Source organism: Hippoglossus stenolepis, chromosome 15 (genome assembly GCF_022539355.2).
Source record: "Hippoglossus stenolepis isolate QCI-W04-F060 chromosome 15, HSTE1.2, whole genome shotgun sequence".
NCBI classification, from domain to species: Eukaryota; Metazoa; Chordata; class Actinopteri; order Pleuronectiformes; family Pleuronectidae; genus Hippoglossus; species Hippoglossus stenolepis.
In genome coordinates, this window is record NC_061497.1 from 5593603 (window position 1) to 5607065 (window position 13463).

At 41.7% G+C, this 13463-nt stretch overlaps 1 protein-coding gene across 3 annotated transcripts in view; it reads left to right on the forward strand.

The window, feature by feature from the left end:
* Positions 1-13463, forward strand: part of atp2a3 (ATPase sarcoplasmic/endoplasmic reticulum Ca2+ transporting 3) — a 50566-nt gene that overhangs the window by 28289 nt on the left and 8814 nt on the right. For all 3 annotated transcript variants that reach the window (XR_007034862.1, XM_047343496.1, XM_035177759.2), the window contains exons 9-15: positions 4939-5027; positions 6221-6323; positions 7347-7478; positions 10358-10474; positions 10574-10792; positions 11464-11799; positions 13159-13379. Coding sequence is in view for 2 of the 3 variants with exons in the window: in XM_047343496.1 (XP_047199452.1) it covers positions 4939-5027; positions 6221-6323; positions 7347-7478; positions 10358-10474; positions 10574-10792; positions 11464-11799; positions 13159-13379 (1217 nt within the window). In the remaining variant the exon portion in view is untranslated. The remainder of the gene's footprint in view (positions 1-4938; positions 5028-6220; positions 6324-7346; positions 7479-10357; positions 10475-10573; positions 10793-11463; positions 11800-13158; positions 13380-13463) is intronic.

A 13463-nucleotide genomic window follows, 5' to 3' on the forward strand; every position in this document is an offset into this window, starting at 1 on the left:
GTAGTTAATAATCTACAGCAGAAGTTGATGATCTGCTGATTGAATGCAATCCTTTGTGTTTGGCCATGGTCAGGAGAACCTGGGATTAAAAAAAATAAGTGGACTACTATCTTATCAGTCTGTATCATTTCTGTTGTGAAATAGAGTTCTAAAGGAGGACTGCCATAGAAAGGCCCCTCCCTCTCCTCTCCTCTCTTCCTGTGTGTGTGATTAATGCGTAGCAGCAGGGAGTTCCCTCCAGCAGGAAGAACCCGGAGGAGTGATCTCACCGCACTCCTGAGTCCCTCCCAGACAGAAAAAGAGTGAGAGCCGCTGACGTTGGTCAATATTGACCTTCTTCTTCCACCGAAACTCCCCGGCTCGCTGTGCTCAGCTCTCTGGTGGGAGATAAGGGGGCGCACACACACACACGTACTCTCTTCCTCTTTGCAGTTTTTTTTCTCATCAGTGTTTCCTGGAGATAGTCGTTTTTGTGGTTGTTTAACTTGTCCCTCCTTGTGTGCTCGGACCACTGCTATTTTTTTTTATGGGAGTTTCTTTTGCGTCATGGTTTAATGTCCACATTGAATGTTTGCCCAGGCTTATCCATCTGTGCTTATCCTTGGACTGGCCTCTAGCCTGTGCTCCTGATTGGGCCGTGTGTCTCCCCTTGCCTCGGGGGTATCCCTGTATGGTCAGGACTTCCTGGGATTTCCCTCCGTACCATGACACTGTATTTCCCTTTGTCCCTCCAAACAACACATGCAGAGATGCACAAAACCCATGCACGCATAAAAAAGGGTTGCTCACCATTCTTCCTCATTCAAGCTCAGAGGAAGGGAGTGAAGTAGAAGGATACAAACTTGAGTCACATGGATCACACTTGTGCCTCGTTTCCCTGGAGACCACAGCGGATCAGATAGTGAGGGGAACTGACCACGGATGAAAGAACACCCTCATTTTATTCCTCAGACCCTCCTCTGTGTGTGCCCTGAGTCTCTGTACTCATCGAAGATTTCTTATAGAATGGTAGAGCTGAGACTAGTGAATGTGATGACCTTTTGTGAAATTAAGAATTGAGCGGAGAGGTGAGGTGAGGCTATTTAAAGAACCTTAAAGGGACCGTACACCCTGATGATATGAAACTATAAATCAGTGAACAAAAACAATATAGCGGTGATATTAAGAATCCGTAATTGAACATCAGTACTGCAGTCCCTCTGTGATCGTACAGGCTTTAGCTGCAGAGATGGAATAAGGCAGTTTAACATATAAGTAGGTCACCAACTATCGAGCTAACCTGTTATGTCTAATATGACTTTTCTTTCTTTGGAAGTATACACATATAAATTAACATCTAGCATAGGTTTGTTTGTTCCTGTAGCCACCCAGCTGACATAAGACACATTCTACATAAACTTATACACAAACACAGTTTTAAGACCCGAATGGCAATGATCACAAAGAGACCTAGAATAGTAATCAGTAGAGCACATACCTCCACCAAGGCCCATCAGTCCCTTTTTATGAAAGCACATTTACATTCACTAGATCCAGGTTTTTATTTTGGATCTGCACCAAATTGCACACACACACATAAATATCAGTCCCCTAAAAAACATCAAAACCCATGAATTATTCTCTAAAATGAAAATGTTGAAAAACTCCCCATCTTGCAACGTTAAAGAAAATAAGAAAAAAAAAATCCTGGATCCGACCCCTGATCCTGATCCTCACCAAATGTAATAGGTTCTTTTCTGACCCATATGACATCCTTCCATTGAATTTCATGATAATTCATCCAGTAGTTATCATGTAATCCTGCCAACTAACAGACAAATGCAGATGAAAGCATAACCTCCTTGGTGGAGGTAAAAATACAGAAAACATAGAAGTTTTTCATATTTCGTACTGGTTGATTCGGTGACGCCCATGGTTAGTGGTGGTACTGTAAGTGTGGATTAATACTACAGGAAAAATGCACTGAGCAGATACTTATACACATAATACAGAAATACTGCGATAGAGAAACTATGTAAGTCATCATCTTTGCAACATTGATCTAATTTCATTCTGCACATATGTGAGTAGTTGTCCACTCAACAGCAGAAAAACAGAGTTGGTTACTGGTTGTTGAGGAGAGTGAGGTGTACAGTCTGTTGCTGTTACTTCCTGCATTGGTTAAAAAGATAAGTTTTTGAGGAACTGCTTCATATTGAGCGCCACCCTGTGTTTCAGCAGCAGAATGTTTGTGACTGTGAAGCAGCAGCAGGACCGGACTAACCTGCTGGTGGGTCCCTGGGGGCAAATAGTTGAGATGTGGCCCAATACTGAGCCTGAGCCTTAGTTTGAGTAATCACATGTGTAAGAATATGCAAACAAAACATTTGTAATATGTCACATAATATCAACTGAAACATTTGAAGTAACACAAGGTGTTGACACGCCGTCACAAGATTATTTACATTTGCGGGGGATTGCATTAATGTCCTGAACAAGTTTCAGTTGATATTAATCAATCAACACTGTTTCCACACAGTGCACCTTGTGAAGGAGAGGGAACAGTAAACAGCCAGGTTGATCTTAATGAGATCATTAGTTATGTTACATGTGCGCAGTGGTGGAAGAACTTCTCAAATATTTGTCTTAAGAGAAAGTGCAACTTAAATGTCCCCCAGGTAAAAGTACCTCATTAACTTCTGAGTAAAAGTACATATTTGCATTTAAATACATTTAAAATATTAAAAGTAAAACCACTTGCCAAGTGTATCCTATTTAATTTTTGATTCTTCTTTACCACTGCTGCACTTTGCTGTCATTGAAGGAGGCGGGGGCTAGGTCAGCTCTGATTGGATCAATGGACTAATTCCTCTCTCATCGTTGATTTACTTTTTTAAATATTTTTAAAAAAAACATTTAACACAATGCATTGTAAAAATGTAGTGGAGTAGGGAGTACAGATATATATATATATATATATATATATATATATATATATATATTTATATATATATATATATATAATATATATATATATATATATAGTAAAAGTGAAAAGTACCTGACATTATCTACTGAAGTAAAGCACAGATACTTGAAAAATTTAATAAAGCTTGAAAACAACCAATCACAGAGGTTATTTATCACTTTGTTTCAATCCTCTCCAAACTAGACTAGAGCAGGAGACTAAATGTAGTAACCCTGTTGCTGCAGAGAGTTGTTAAGAAGTAATATCTCCTTGAAGAGGCTCAAACGTAATGCTGGAGGGACAACAGCTGCCCCACATCCCAGGTCTGCCATCGATTTTCTGTTTCTTTGTAAATTAATGGCTGCTAACCACACACACACACACACACACACACACCCACACACACACACACTGGCAGAAGAATCGAGGAGGAGACCAAGTTTAACCAAATAGCTGCTTCATTAATTCTTTAATCAGCTGGACTTAATGGACTCTCAAACAGAGGTTCTACGGGGGCTGCCCCTCCGTGTATGTGTGTTTACTGTTTTCTTCATTTAAATGTCAAGTTGTAAAAAAAGGGAATAATAGTAATAACAAGGCAATAGATATCAAGGACAGTCTATTAGCCTGTTGTGCATGTATGTGTTTAGAAAGACGGAGCCTGTCTCGCTCTGACCAGCAGCCACAGCACACCTCCCCTGTTTTTAATCAGTGTATCAGCATTACCAGTACGTCGTGAATCACTACTCGGGGGAATTTCAGGGAAGAAGATTTGCTAACCAAGCAAATCCATGGACCCAGGGACTCCGGCTCTTTCCTCTACTTTCTCTGACTTGTGTTGTTTTTCTGCAGTTGACTGGAGTGTGTGAGTGGTTGTGTGAGTGACCGATGAAGCTTTGCATCGAGACGTGTGATCAGTGCTTGTCTTGCCTGATGCGTGTTTGGAAACACTAAAGAATCTGGGGCTGAGCTGATAGCACAGCCACCTTCAGAGATTTCTTACCATTGGATCCTTCAGTTTAGCTCATAGTTTAAACTCCACCTCTCCAGTAACAATCTTTCCATCTGATTTGTACTACTCTGAATTTGATTTTCATATATCTTATGACCTTTCATTTTTCCGGAGCAGGTCAAAAAGCAAGGCAGGACTAATAAGTTCTTGTTGGCAGCTTCTTATGTAGACATGATGCAGCCCTCGTTGTTTATTTGAAGTGTGTGTTGCTTCTATAATTGGAGTAAATCACTTGTCAAAGATGTGCCAACAGCACTGCTACAATTCCACAGTGACAACCAAGCTATTGTATCACCTGTGTGAACCAAACAGCACAAGGGCATGCCGTCATTTCAGAGCTGCTCATTCACAAAAGAGATCATAAATAGTCGAGCACATACCTCTACTGATTGAAGCTACAATATTATTTAAGGTTATTTGGTGAGTGAAATAATAAGATCCCATGATTGTTGGTGCACCCTCACAGAAGGTCTAAACAATGCTCGTCATCCTCCTCAATTCCCTCTATTTAAAGACACAATCCATATTTTTTTCTAAATTACATGTATAATTACATGTTAAATGGAAGAGTCTGACTTCATGAAGAAAACTAAGCAGAGATATGATTGTGTGCATCTTATTTTGCTCAAGCAACACAATTTTGTAATGATGGATCCACTGGAGGAGCAGGTAGACTTGTCGAGAAGAGGAATAATTTGAGTTAAGCAATATTTAGACTGGTCAGTACTGTGACTACCTACTTCCATGTGGGTTAAAACAACGTCTCAGTCCACAGGAATCCACAGGGTCACTTTCTCATTCACTGCCGAGATGTTTTGTTTTTATTTTACTGCTCTAGCAACAGACCGATTTCTTCATTTAATCCATCCTAACAGTTTCAACAGCAGTGGGCAGCCACAGCTCACAAAGACCAACCGCATGTCTGACTAATTAACTAACTACACCTCCCCTGTCTGTGTTTGCCTTTTCTCCTCTCCAGATGTTCGTCGTTGACAAGGTGGAAGATTTAAACTGCACCCTTCATGAGTTCTCTATAACTGGTTCTACATATGCCCCTGAGGGACAAATGTAAGTGTCACAGTTCAAGCATGTATTACTTTAATTGGGGCACGCCTGTGCAACTTTAATACCCTCATCAAATGATCGTCTCACATTTTACAAACATATTTCTCCATGAACTGAACTGTTATCGTCAAAACAATATACAAGAAAACTGTGTTGTGGTCCAAGATGTGTCACATCGCTGCTAATGATTTCCCTGAAAATGTAGCTAGCTGTGCTTTAATACACAGAGGTGAAGAAAACATTTTTAATTGGACGTAAAAAACAGCAGGAGACATCTTTAATTCGGTGTTTGGAGGCTTTAAGTCTAATTAAAAAAAACGCAAATCACAAATTTAATTTGGAAACTACTTTTAGACCGATCTTGATTTAAACTCTGACGTGCTATGTCATTAGCACATCTTTTTTTAAGTGCAGAAATGTTGCCAAGGTTAGTTTATTAAACTCAGAAGGATGGTGAGATGCTTGTTCACGATTCCCTTTTTACTGGATTGCATGAAAAACCTGTAAGAAAACTACAGCTAGTTCAAAATTAACTAACCAGAATAAGTTTTAGTAAACTTGTGTTTCAGTTGCCTCTTATGTGCTAACTCTCGTGCAGCATCATCAAGCCTTAGCTGCTCTGTGTTTTTACTGAATTACTCACATTCTTGGTTGTAATTGTTCAAGTGTAGAGTGAATAGTTTAACTGAACAAAGAGATTTAAACATGTCAGAGTGTTTCAGTCAAATGAATTTGTGGAGGAATACAAGTACCTGTAGGTGGCGAGTCGTTATGTAGGAGAAGGCTTTCTGCACTTCATTGTGTATGCATGTTGTTTATTTTGCTGTTTGGTGAGTACAGCTTTCTGACTCTGCATGAACCTGTCGATTTCATAACAGCAGAGTGTGGGTTATTGTGTGGGAGCTTCGCTAGCAACCGTTGCAGTCTCTACTGGGAAGAGATCCATGGTTGTCATGCAATCAGCACATCTCGTCCGGAACACGCACTCACACACACACACGAATGCACTGTTTACTACTGTACAAACACTGTTCCTCTAGTCAACTTTGGAAAGCTAAACAAATGAAGGTCTTCCGTGCTCATAAATATTGATGAGTTCACCGTGTCTGAGGTGTAGCGAACTCTGAGGTGTTTTTTTCCCCCCCCAGTGTGTTGTGGCTGACGTTAGTGTGTGTGTGTCTTTGTTTTTCTTCTAGACTGAAAGGAGACAGGCCCGTCCATTGTGGAGACTATGATGGACTTTTGGAGTTGGCCACTGTGTGCTCCATGTGCAATGACTCTTCACTGGACTTCAATGAGGTCATTCACACACACACACACACACACACACACACACACACACACACACACACACACACACACACACACAGAGATATTATTATTATAGATTCCATGCAAAATAAACTTATCGGAAACAAACACAGTATTGCTTTTGTCATGTTTCTTTACAAATTCCCTCATGCAAAGACTGCATGTGTGTATATATAATATATTCTGTAAAGACTCCTCTTCTGCAGAGCTAATTTTACTCTGGTGTAAAGTCATTTTCTCTGGTTTCTCACCTCTTTGTTATCGCCATGTTATCATGGTAACCATGCTGAGGAGAGAGGGCAGGGATGAGGCACTTCTCAGATTCCACTCGTCCTCCCTCGACTAAATGTTTCTGTGCCCGTGAATAATCGTTTCGTCCCCAATTTTGTGCATCTTTGATCAAAGAGCCTGCGAGTGAGATTAAAAGTGTGTTAAACCGAAGGAAGGAAGGAAGGGGGTGGGGGGGTGGGTGGGTGCAGAGCAGGCGAGTGCTGGAGAGGTGCGGGGTGTTATCGCCGTCCGCGCTCACACAAACAAATGATGAGTGGTGCGCCGTGACGGCCTCCTCTCACCTACTCCAGTTCTCAGCAGTATGACTCAAAGTTTGTGGAGGCAGAGGTGGATGACCCACAGATTTGTTCACAGCATGTTTGCTCCGGAGTTGTTGTTTTGTCATCGTTCACATTTAACAATGGATACGGTGCATGCTTGTGTAGGGCTGTTTGCACTACCATGTTATCTACAGCATCTGAATTAAATGAATTACTCCTCATCAATAAGGCCCAGGACCCCATCATTGCACTGCATAAATGTTAAGAACCCACCTGTGACTGTGAAATTCAGACCCTCCGTGGCCACTCATGTGCATATGAACAGTATGGCCATATCTCAGGTTTATATTGTACACATCTTTCTCTAGTGTTTATAATTCCTTGCATTTGTAAATCTACTTGGCCATAAAAGCCTATTCTGTATACTGCATCACTATTGAGCAGCATGTTTCTCTTACAGGCCAAAGGTGTTTATGAGAAGGTGGGTGAAGCCACAGAGACGGCTCTCACCACCTTGGTGGAGAAGATGAACGTCTTCAACACTGATGTCTCCGGTCTAAGCAAGGTGGAACGTGCCGGGGCCTGCAACTCGGTAAGCTACACGTGTGTGTGTGTGTGTGTGTGTTAGTGCGGAGTTAGAAAGAAGTGAGCAGACCTCTGTTGCTCCTCATTTCAGCTTGAGGCTATTGGCTCCTGGCTACGTAAGCAGCTACTAGCATAACACACCCAGTTGCATTATGGGTACCAGTTTTTGAAGGAAGGTAGAGGAATTAGAAGACTAGAAAATGTGATATCCCTGGTTGTTCAGTATCGAATTTAATCGATTTTAACTGTCCATCATCACACCAACAGTGTGACAGGATTGTAAGGTTAAAAATATATACCCATGCATCCTGGGTAACCTGAAAATTACTGAGATTACTTTTCCAGTCATGGAAACAACCTGGAAATTGTTTGAAATGACAAAATATCCTGGAAATACACTTAATTGTCCTGGAAATTGTCTCTGTGTATTTTAGAGACTTTCATATATTGCTCACTGTTGAAGCTTAGCAATATGACAGGTTTACCCTCTCCTGTAAGTAGCTACTAGGGCAGCATGTAACAATCCATTACAATATTACCTGAACCTTTATAGTGTGATAGGTAGAGCATTGTCATTGTTTGTCCAAGATGTTCATATGAGGGACCTGTGTATAAACCAAAGTTTAGAGTAACTGACACATTTCGACTAAGTAATAACAACCACATGTTTACAACTGACAAAAGGAGGTCATGGTTAAGAGGTGACATTGAACAGTAGTTGCATGTGCTCCACGCCCGGCACATCGCAGCATGAATATACCACTAACACTGAAAATATTCATACTCTCATTATACCAGAGTACAACTGCCATGGTTGTGCACATGGACAGGGGGCGACGTGATGACCCTGTGTACCCCCTCTTTACATATCTGTACAAGATCATGTTTTGCATTAATCATTGTTGCTGCTCTTATCCACAGTGACTTGCAATGAGTCAGCAGGTCAGGATTCTGAGTTCTATTAAGTTCTAATAAGACACAAGGTTGTTAACAGGCACATGTTTGACTTCAGGGTGTGAACATGTGATTGTTTGGTTTGAAATGTCACTCTTAAGATATCCGTTATTTTAAACGGATGTTCATATTACAATGTCAAATATCACCAAATGTGCACTGAAAAAATATATTCAGAGATCAGGCAACGGTACCTTTTGTATGATAAAAATATTAGTTTGAAACATAGTCGTTACACGCCAACGCAGACATACAAATTAAACAGTCTCCCATATTGTTAAACCTAACTCATTGCATTAACTATGAATGAAAATGGAAACTTAAGTAAAGAAAACATGAAATATAAAATTCTATGAGCATATAATAAAAAACACATGTTCCATACACCATATATTTGTGTAAACACTTGCATTTACTAGATGTATGTAGGGTAAGAAGAAGTAAAAATATAGCTATCTCAACCCACTTCCCTTGTATGGATCTCCTTTCTTTTTCAGTCATATTTACTGTATATACCTACACACACCCATGTATACATATAAATCCATATACATAATCAACATGTTGATATTTGTGTTGATTCAGGAGGAGTTGTAGGCTTGCACTCAGATAGATCCAAAGAAGGCAGATTGTTAATAAATGGGCCCCTCAGATAGTTTCTCTCTGACGTTATACAAAATGTTTTCAGGTTCAGTCTATGACACGAGCTCATTAATTCAATGCCATAATTACGTTGTTTTTTTTTAAAAAGGTGTTTCTTTTTGAATAATTGGAAAAATATCCTTTTCTTTTTGTAATATTGTTTAAAATGTCATATACAGCTGCTGTAGAGACCATAAGCCTGCCTGTTGCTTTTATTTGAGTTCAGGTCAATTGTGGCTGCAGCTTATCTCAAACAAAGGCATCCTCTATGAGAAGGTGTCAGGTGTATGTGGAAAGTGTTGAGTCTGGGCTGTGTGTGGGAGTAATGCCCCAATGAGATCACTAAGCTGATGTTGGTGTGTCAGTGCAGCCAGTCATTTCCACTGGTTCTGAGCCTTCTCGCTCCACTGTGGATAAAGGTCATTGAAGCCCCTGTTGGTCTCACTTTCAGAAAAGAACAAAGCTCGTCAGTGACAAACACTTTGGAGTCTCACATGAAATGAGCTTTGTGGGGACGGCAAATGTGTTTTGGCCCAGTGCACTGCAGGACACGTCTTGACAATAATATGCGTCCTCAGCAAATTATAGATGAGATTATCGAAACTTTCCAAATCTCATCAGGGTGCAAAATCCTTTTTTTATTTTTTTTTAAAGCGGACAGCCATTTCTTAGCACGTCTTGCCATGTTTGATAGAAACGGCAAGTTTGTCACATTGACAGATTTCCGCCCATCCATCACATGTTAAGACCCCTGGCATGGTGTGTTTACATCCCAGCATCCCAGCTATGTGTTGAGCAGGCAGCATTATCAGTGTTAACCTTTCAGCCTGCATGTGCACTGGGATCAGCATAGACTCCGAACTAGAGGGACACCTACTGGTAGAAAAGGACTTGACACTAAATGCAGATAAAACAGTGTGGAGGGACCTGGCCTGATCTTGTGCAGAATATTGTGTTCCTATAGTAACCCTATTATGATTCACCTTCTCATTATCATTTAGCCATTTTTTTCCTCATATATTTCCACTTGTTATTGCTAATCACCCTCAGCCAGGTCTACGCTAACATCAGCTGCTGTTGTTCACATGTGGCAGTCAGATATCCAGACAAGGTGGTTAAGTACTTGGTTTGAAGTGTCAACCTGTCAGCAGCTCAGCCACACTTCTCAGTCACAGCTACCAGCCTGACAGCAGCCCATGGATACTTGCATAACTCAAGCTTTTGACCCTTTTCAACCACTTCTTTCTTCTTCCTCCTCCTTTGTCATCTCTCCCATATCCTCCCCATCAGGTGATCAAACAGCTGATGAAGAAGGAGTTCACCCTGGAGTTCTCCCGTGACCGCAAGTCCATGTCCGTCTACTGCACGCCAGTCAAGCCGGGCTCCCAGAGCAAGATGTTCATCAAGGCATGAATTAATAGTATAACCTCGAACACATAGGACAACATATTCAATTTTCACCATTGTTTTATATCTCTTGTTGTCCATTACAATCTGTCCCCTCAGGGTGCTCCAGAGAGCGTGATCGAGCGCTGTAAGTACCTACGAGTGGGGACCGGAAAGGTTGCGCTGACACAAGCCCTGCGTGAGCAGCTATTGTCTAGGATCAGGGACTGGGGGACAGGCAGGGACACCCTGCGCTGCCTGGCTCTGGCCACTCATGACACCCCACCACGCAAAGAGAGCATGGACTTGGAGAATTCCAACAAATTTGCAGACTATGAGGTAAAGGAAAACTAAACTAAATCTAAATAAAACTAAATACTAATATTTTTGTATACTTTCTGAATAGCTTTAAGACTGTACCTAGCCTAACTATATAGCCTAACTATATACTTAATACGGAGGGGCTGAACCATCCAGAGCCTCGTACACTTTTTTAATTGAATTTTCTAAAGATTGGTCAATGTATTCCTCCCATGTCATCTTTGCTGTTGTCTGTTGTTTGTAGCCACAGTGTCTGTTCTAAACATGCCTGTTTACCTGGCCTGTGGTGATGCTGGTTGCAGCTGTTTAAACTGTAAAAGTGACCCATGACAAAGTTAAGACCAGCTGCAGGAAGAACCCAGAAGCTCCAGCACATGTTTATTCAAAGTTTAGTTAAGCTTGAGTGTGTGTGAAGCCAATCAGATGAACGGTTCTCAAGATATACGAGCCATATACAGACAGACAGAGATTTCTGGAATTAGTCGACAGACGGGTAGGTAGTTAGGTGGGTTGGTGGGTCAATTGATTGAATCTCTATCCCCCTAAAGAAGGAGGCTTTACACTTGTTTTTTCTCCCCTTGAACATTTTAATTCCTTGTTTTTAGCAGCAAAACAAATAGAAATGTAGTAAATTCAGTTATAGGTACAATTCTGTGCAACTTAACCCCCCCTTTCTTTTCTCCCTTCAGTTGGGTCTCACGTTTGTTGGTTGCGTTGGCATGCTGGACCCGCCCAGGTCGGAGGTGATCGGCGCAATCAAACTGTGCAACGAGGCCGGCATTCGCGTCATCATGATCACGGGAGACAACAAGGGCACAGCTGTGGCCATCTGCAGACGAATCGGCATCTTCGGGGAGGAGGAGGACGTGATGGGGAAGGCCTACACGGGCCGCGAGTTTGACGATCTTCCACTGGACGAGCAGAGAGAAGCCGTCAAAAGGGCGCGGTGCTTCGCCCGTGTCGAGCCGGCTCATAAGTCTAAGATCGTCGGATTCCTGCAGTCATTCGATGAGATTACCGCCATGGTGAGGAGAGGGGGTGACGCAACTCACTCAACTCAGAGCTCAAATGAGTCCCACCCACCCACTTCAATTTACAGACACTTGTTAATGCATTCTGCAAATAGACACATTATCCTCTTTGTCACACATGTCTTTTATTTTCTAGCAAGGCAAAATGCTTTTTCTCCTTCCTCCACCTGTGTGTGGTGTGAACAGGATGCATGAGTAGAGGCCAGCGAGGCTTGTCATGTTCTCTCTGAAGCTGCTCTCTCTGACACTGCAATCTAGAGCTGTCATCTCTGGCCCGCTCTGCTGCCCCCCCCCCATCTCACACATCTCAGAAGAGGGGATGATGGGAGGGAGGGAAACTATAATTTCACCATTTGCCTGTCAAGACAGACTTCAGCAGTCACCACAGTCTAAAGCTACTCCAGGCCCCGTTACGACAGATCAGTATCTCCCTCTTCCTCAGCTTTGACTTATTCCTGTCTGGACTTTGCATAATGAGGTAGCAGTTTTGAGCCAGTGTTAGTTTGTTAGACTCATCACTGTTTAAAGAATAATCTGCTCCAAAAATGACATTTTGAATTAAAAAAGTAAGGAACTTGCATATAAAGCAGTAATGATTTCAGTTTAGTTTTTTCTGTCACAAGATTCTAAGATAAGCTGGTCCTATATTGATATTGTCGAGGATATTCAAAGTTGACAAAGCAGCACAAGGAAATAGCAGCACATGGGGAAAATGTAGTAAGAAATAAAAATAAGAATTGAAACAAAATCTATAATAAAAAAGATAAAAATAGAAACACTTTATACAATATGGGGCTGTTTTATAAGTGTGCAGTAGAAAGATGTAATTGTGAAATTTGTCAAAAATTCTCTGTAATATGCAATATACAGTATGTGCAGCACTATGTGCAGTACTTTCTTGGATAATGGATATAAGTCTTAGACTCTGGGTGATGTGTTGTTATGCAGTCGGATGGCTGATGGCACAAAGGAGCCCCCCCACATGCTTTAAGGCATGGATTAAAGGGATAGTTCCCTGAAAAATTTTAATTGACTCATTATCTACTCACCACTATGCCGATGGAGGGGTGGGTGAAGTGTTTGAGTCCACAAAATCTCCCACTGTGGCGGGACACCTCAACACTGGTTTATGAGAAAATTCTGATCCATAGAAAATGTCCCTCTGATCTTTTTAAAGTAGTACCAGAAAATATCATCATGTTTAGAGTTGGTGTTGCAGCCTCAGAAAATAGTTCGGAAAGAATCTTTTAATTCACATAAGTGGTTTTTTTTGTTTATTTATCAGGAATTGAAACATAACCTTGTGTCTCTGATTCTGCATTAATGATACAAGTCCTTCCCTTCATGTCGCAGACAGGAGATGGTGTGAATGACGCCCCGGCCCTGAAGAAAGCGGAGATCGGCATCGCCATGGGCTCGGGAACCGCGGTAGCCAAGTCGGCGTCTGAGATGGTGCTGTCTGACGATAACTTCTCCACCATCGTGGCTGCCGTGGAGGAGGGCAGAGCCATCTACAACAACATGAAGCAGTTCATCAGATACCTCATCTCCTCTAACGTGGGGGAGGTCGTCTGGTGAGGAAAACGGGGAAACACCCAGTTAGAGTTTGTCAAGCAGACTTCACCTTCAGTCGGACCTCCTCGGCTGACGTTTGCGTG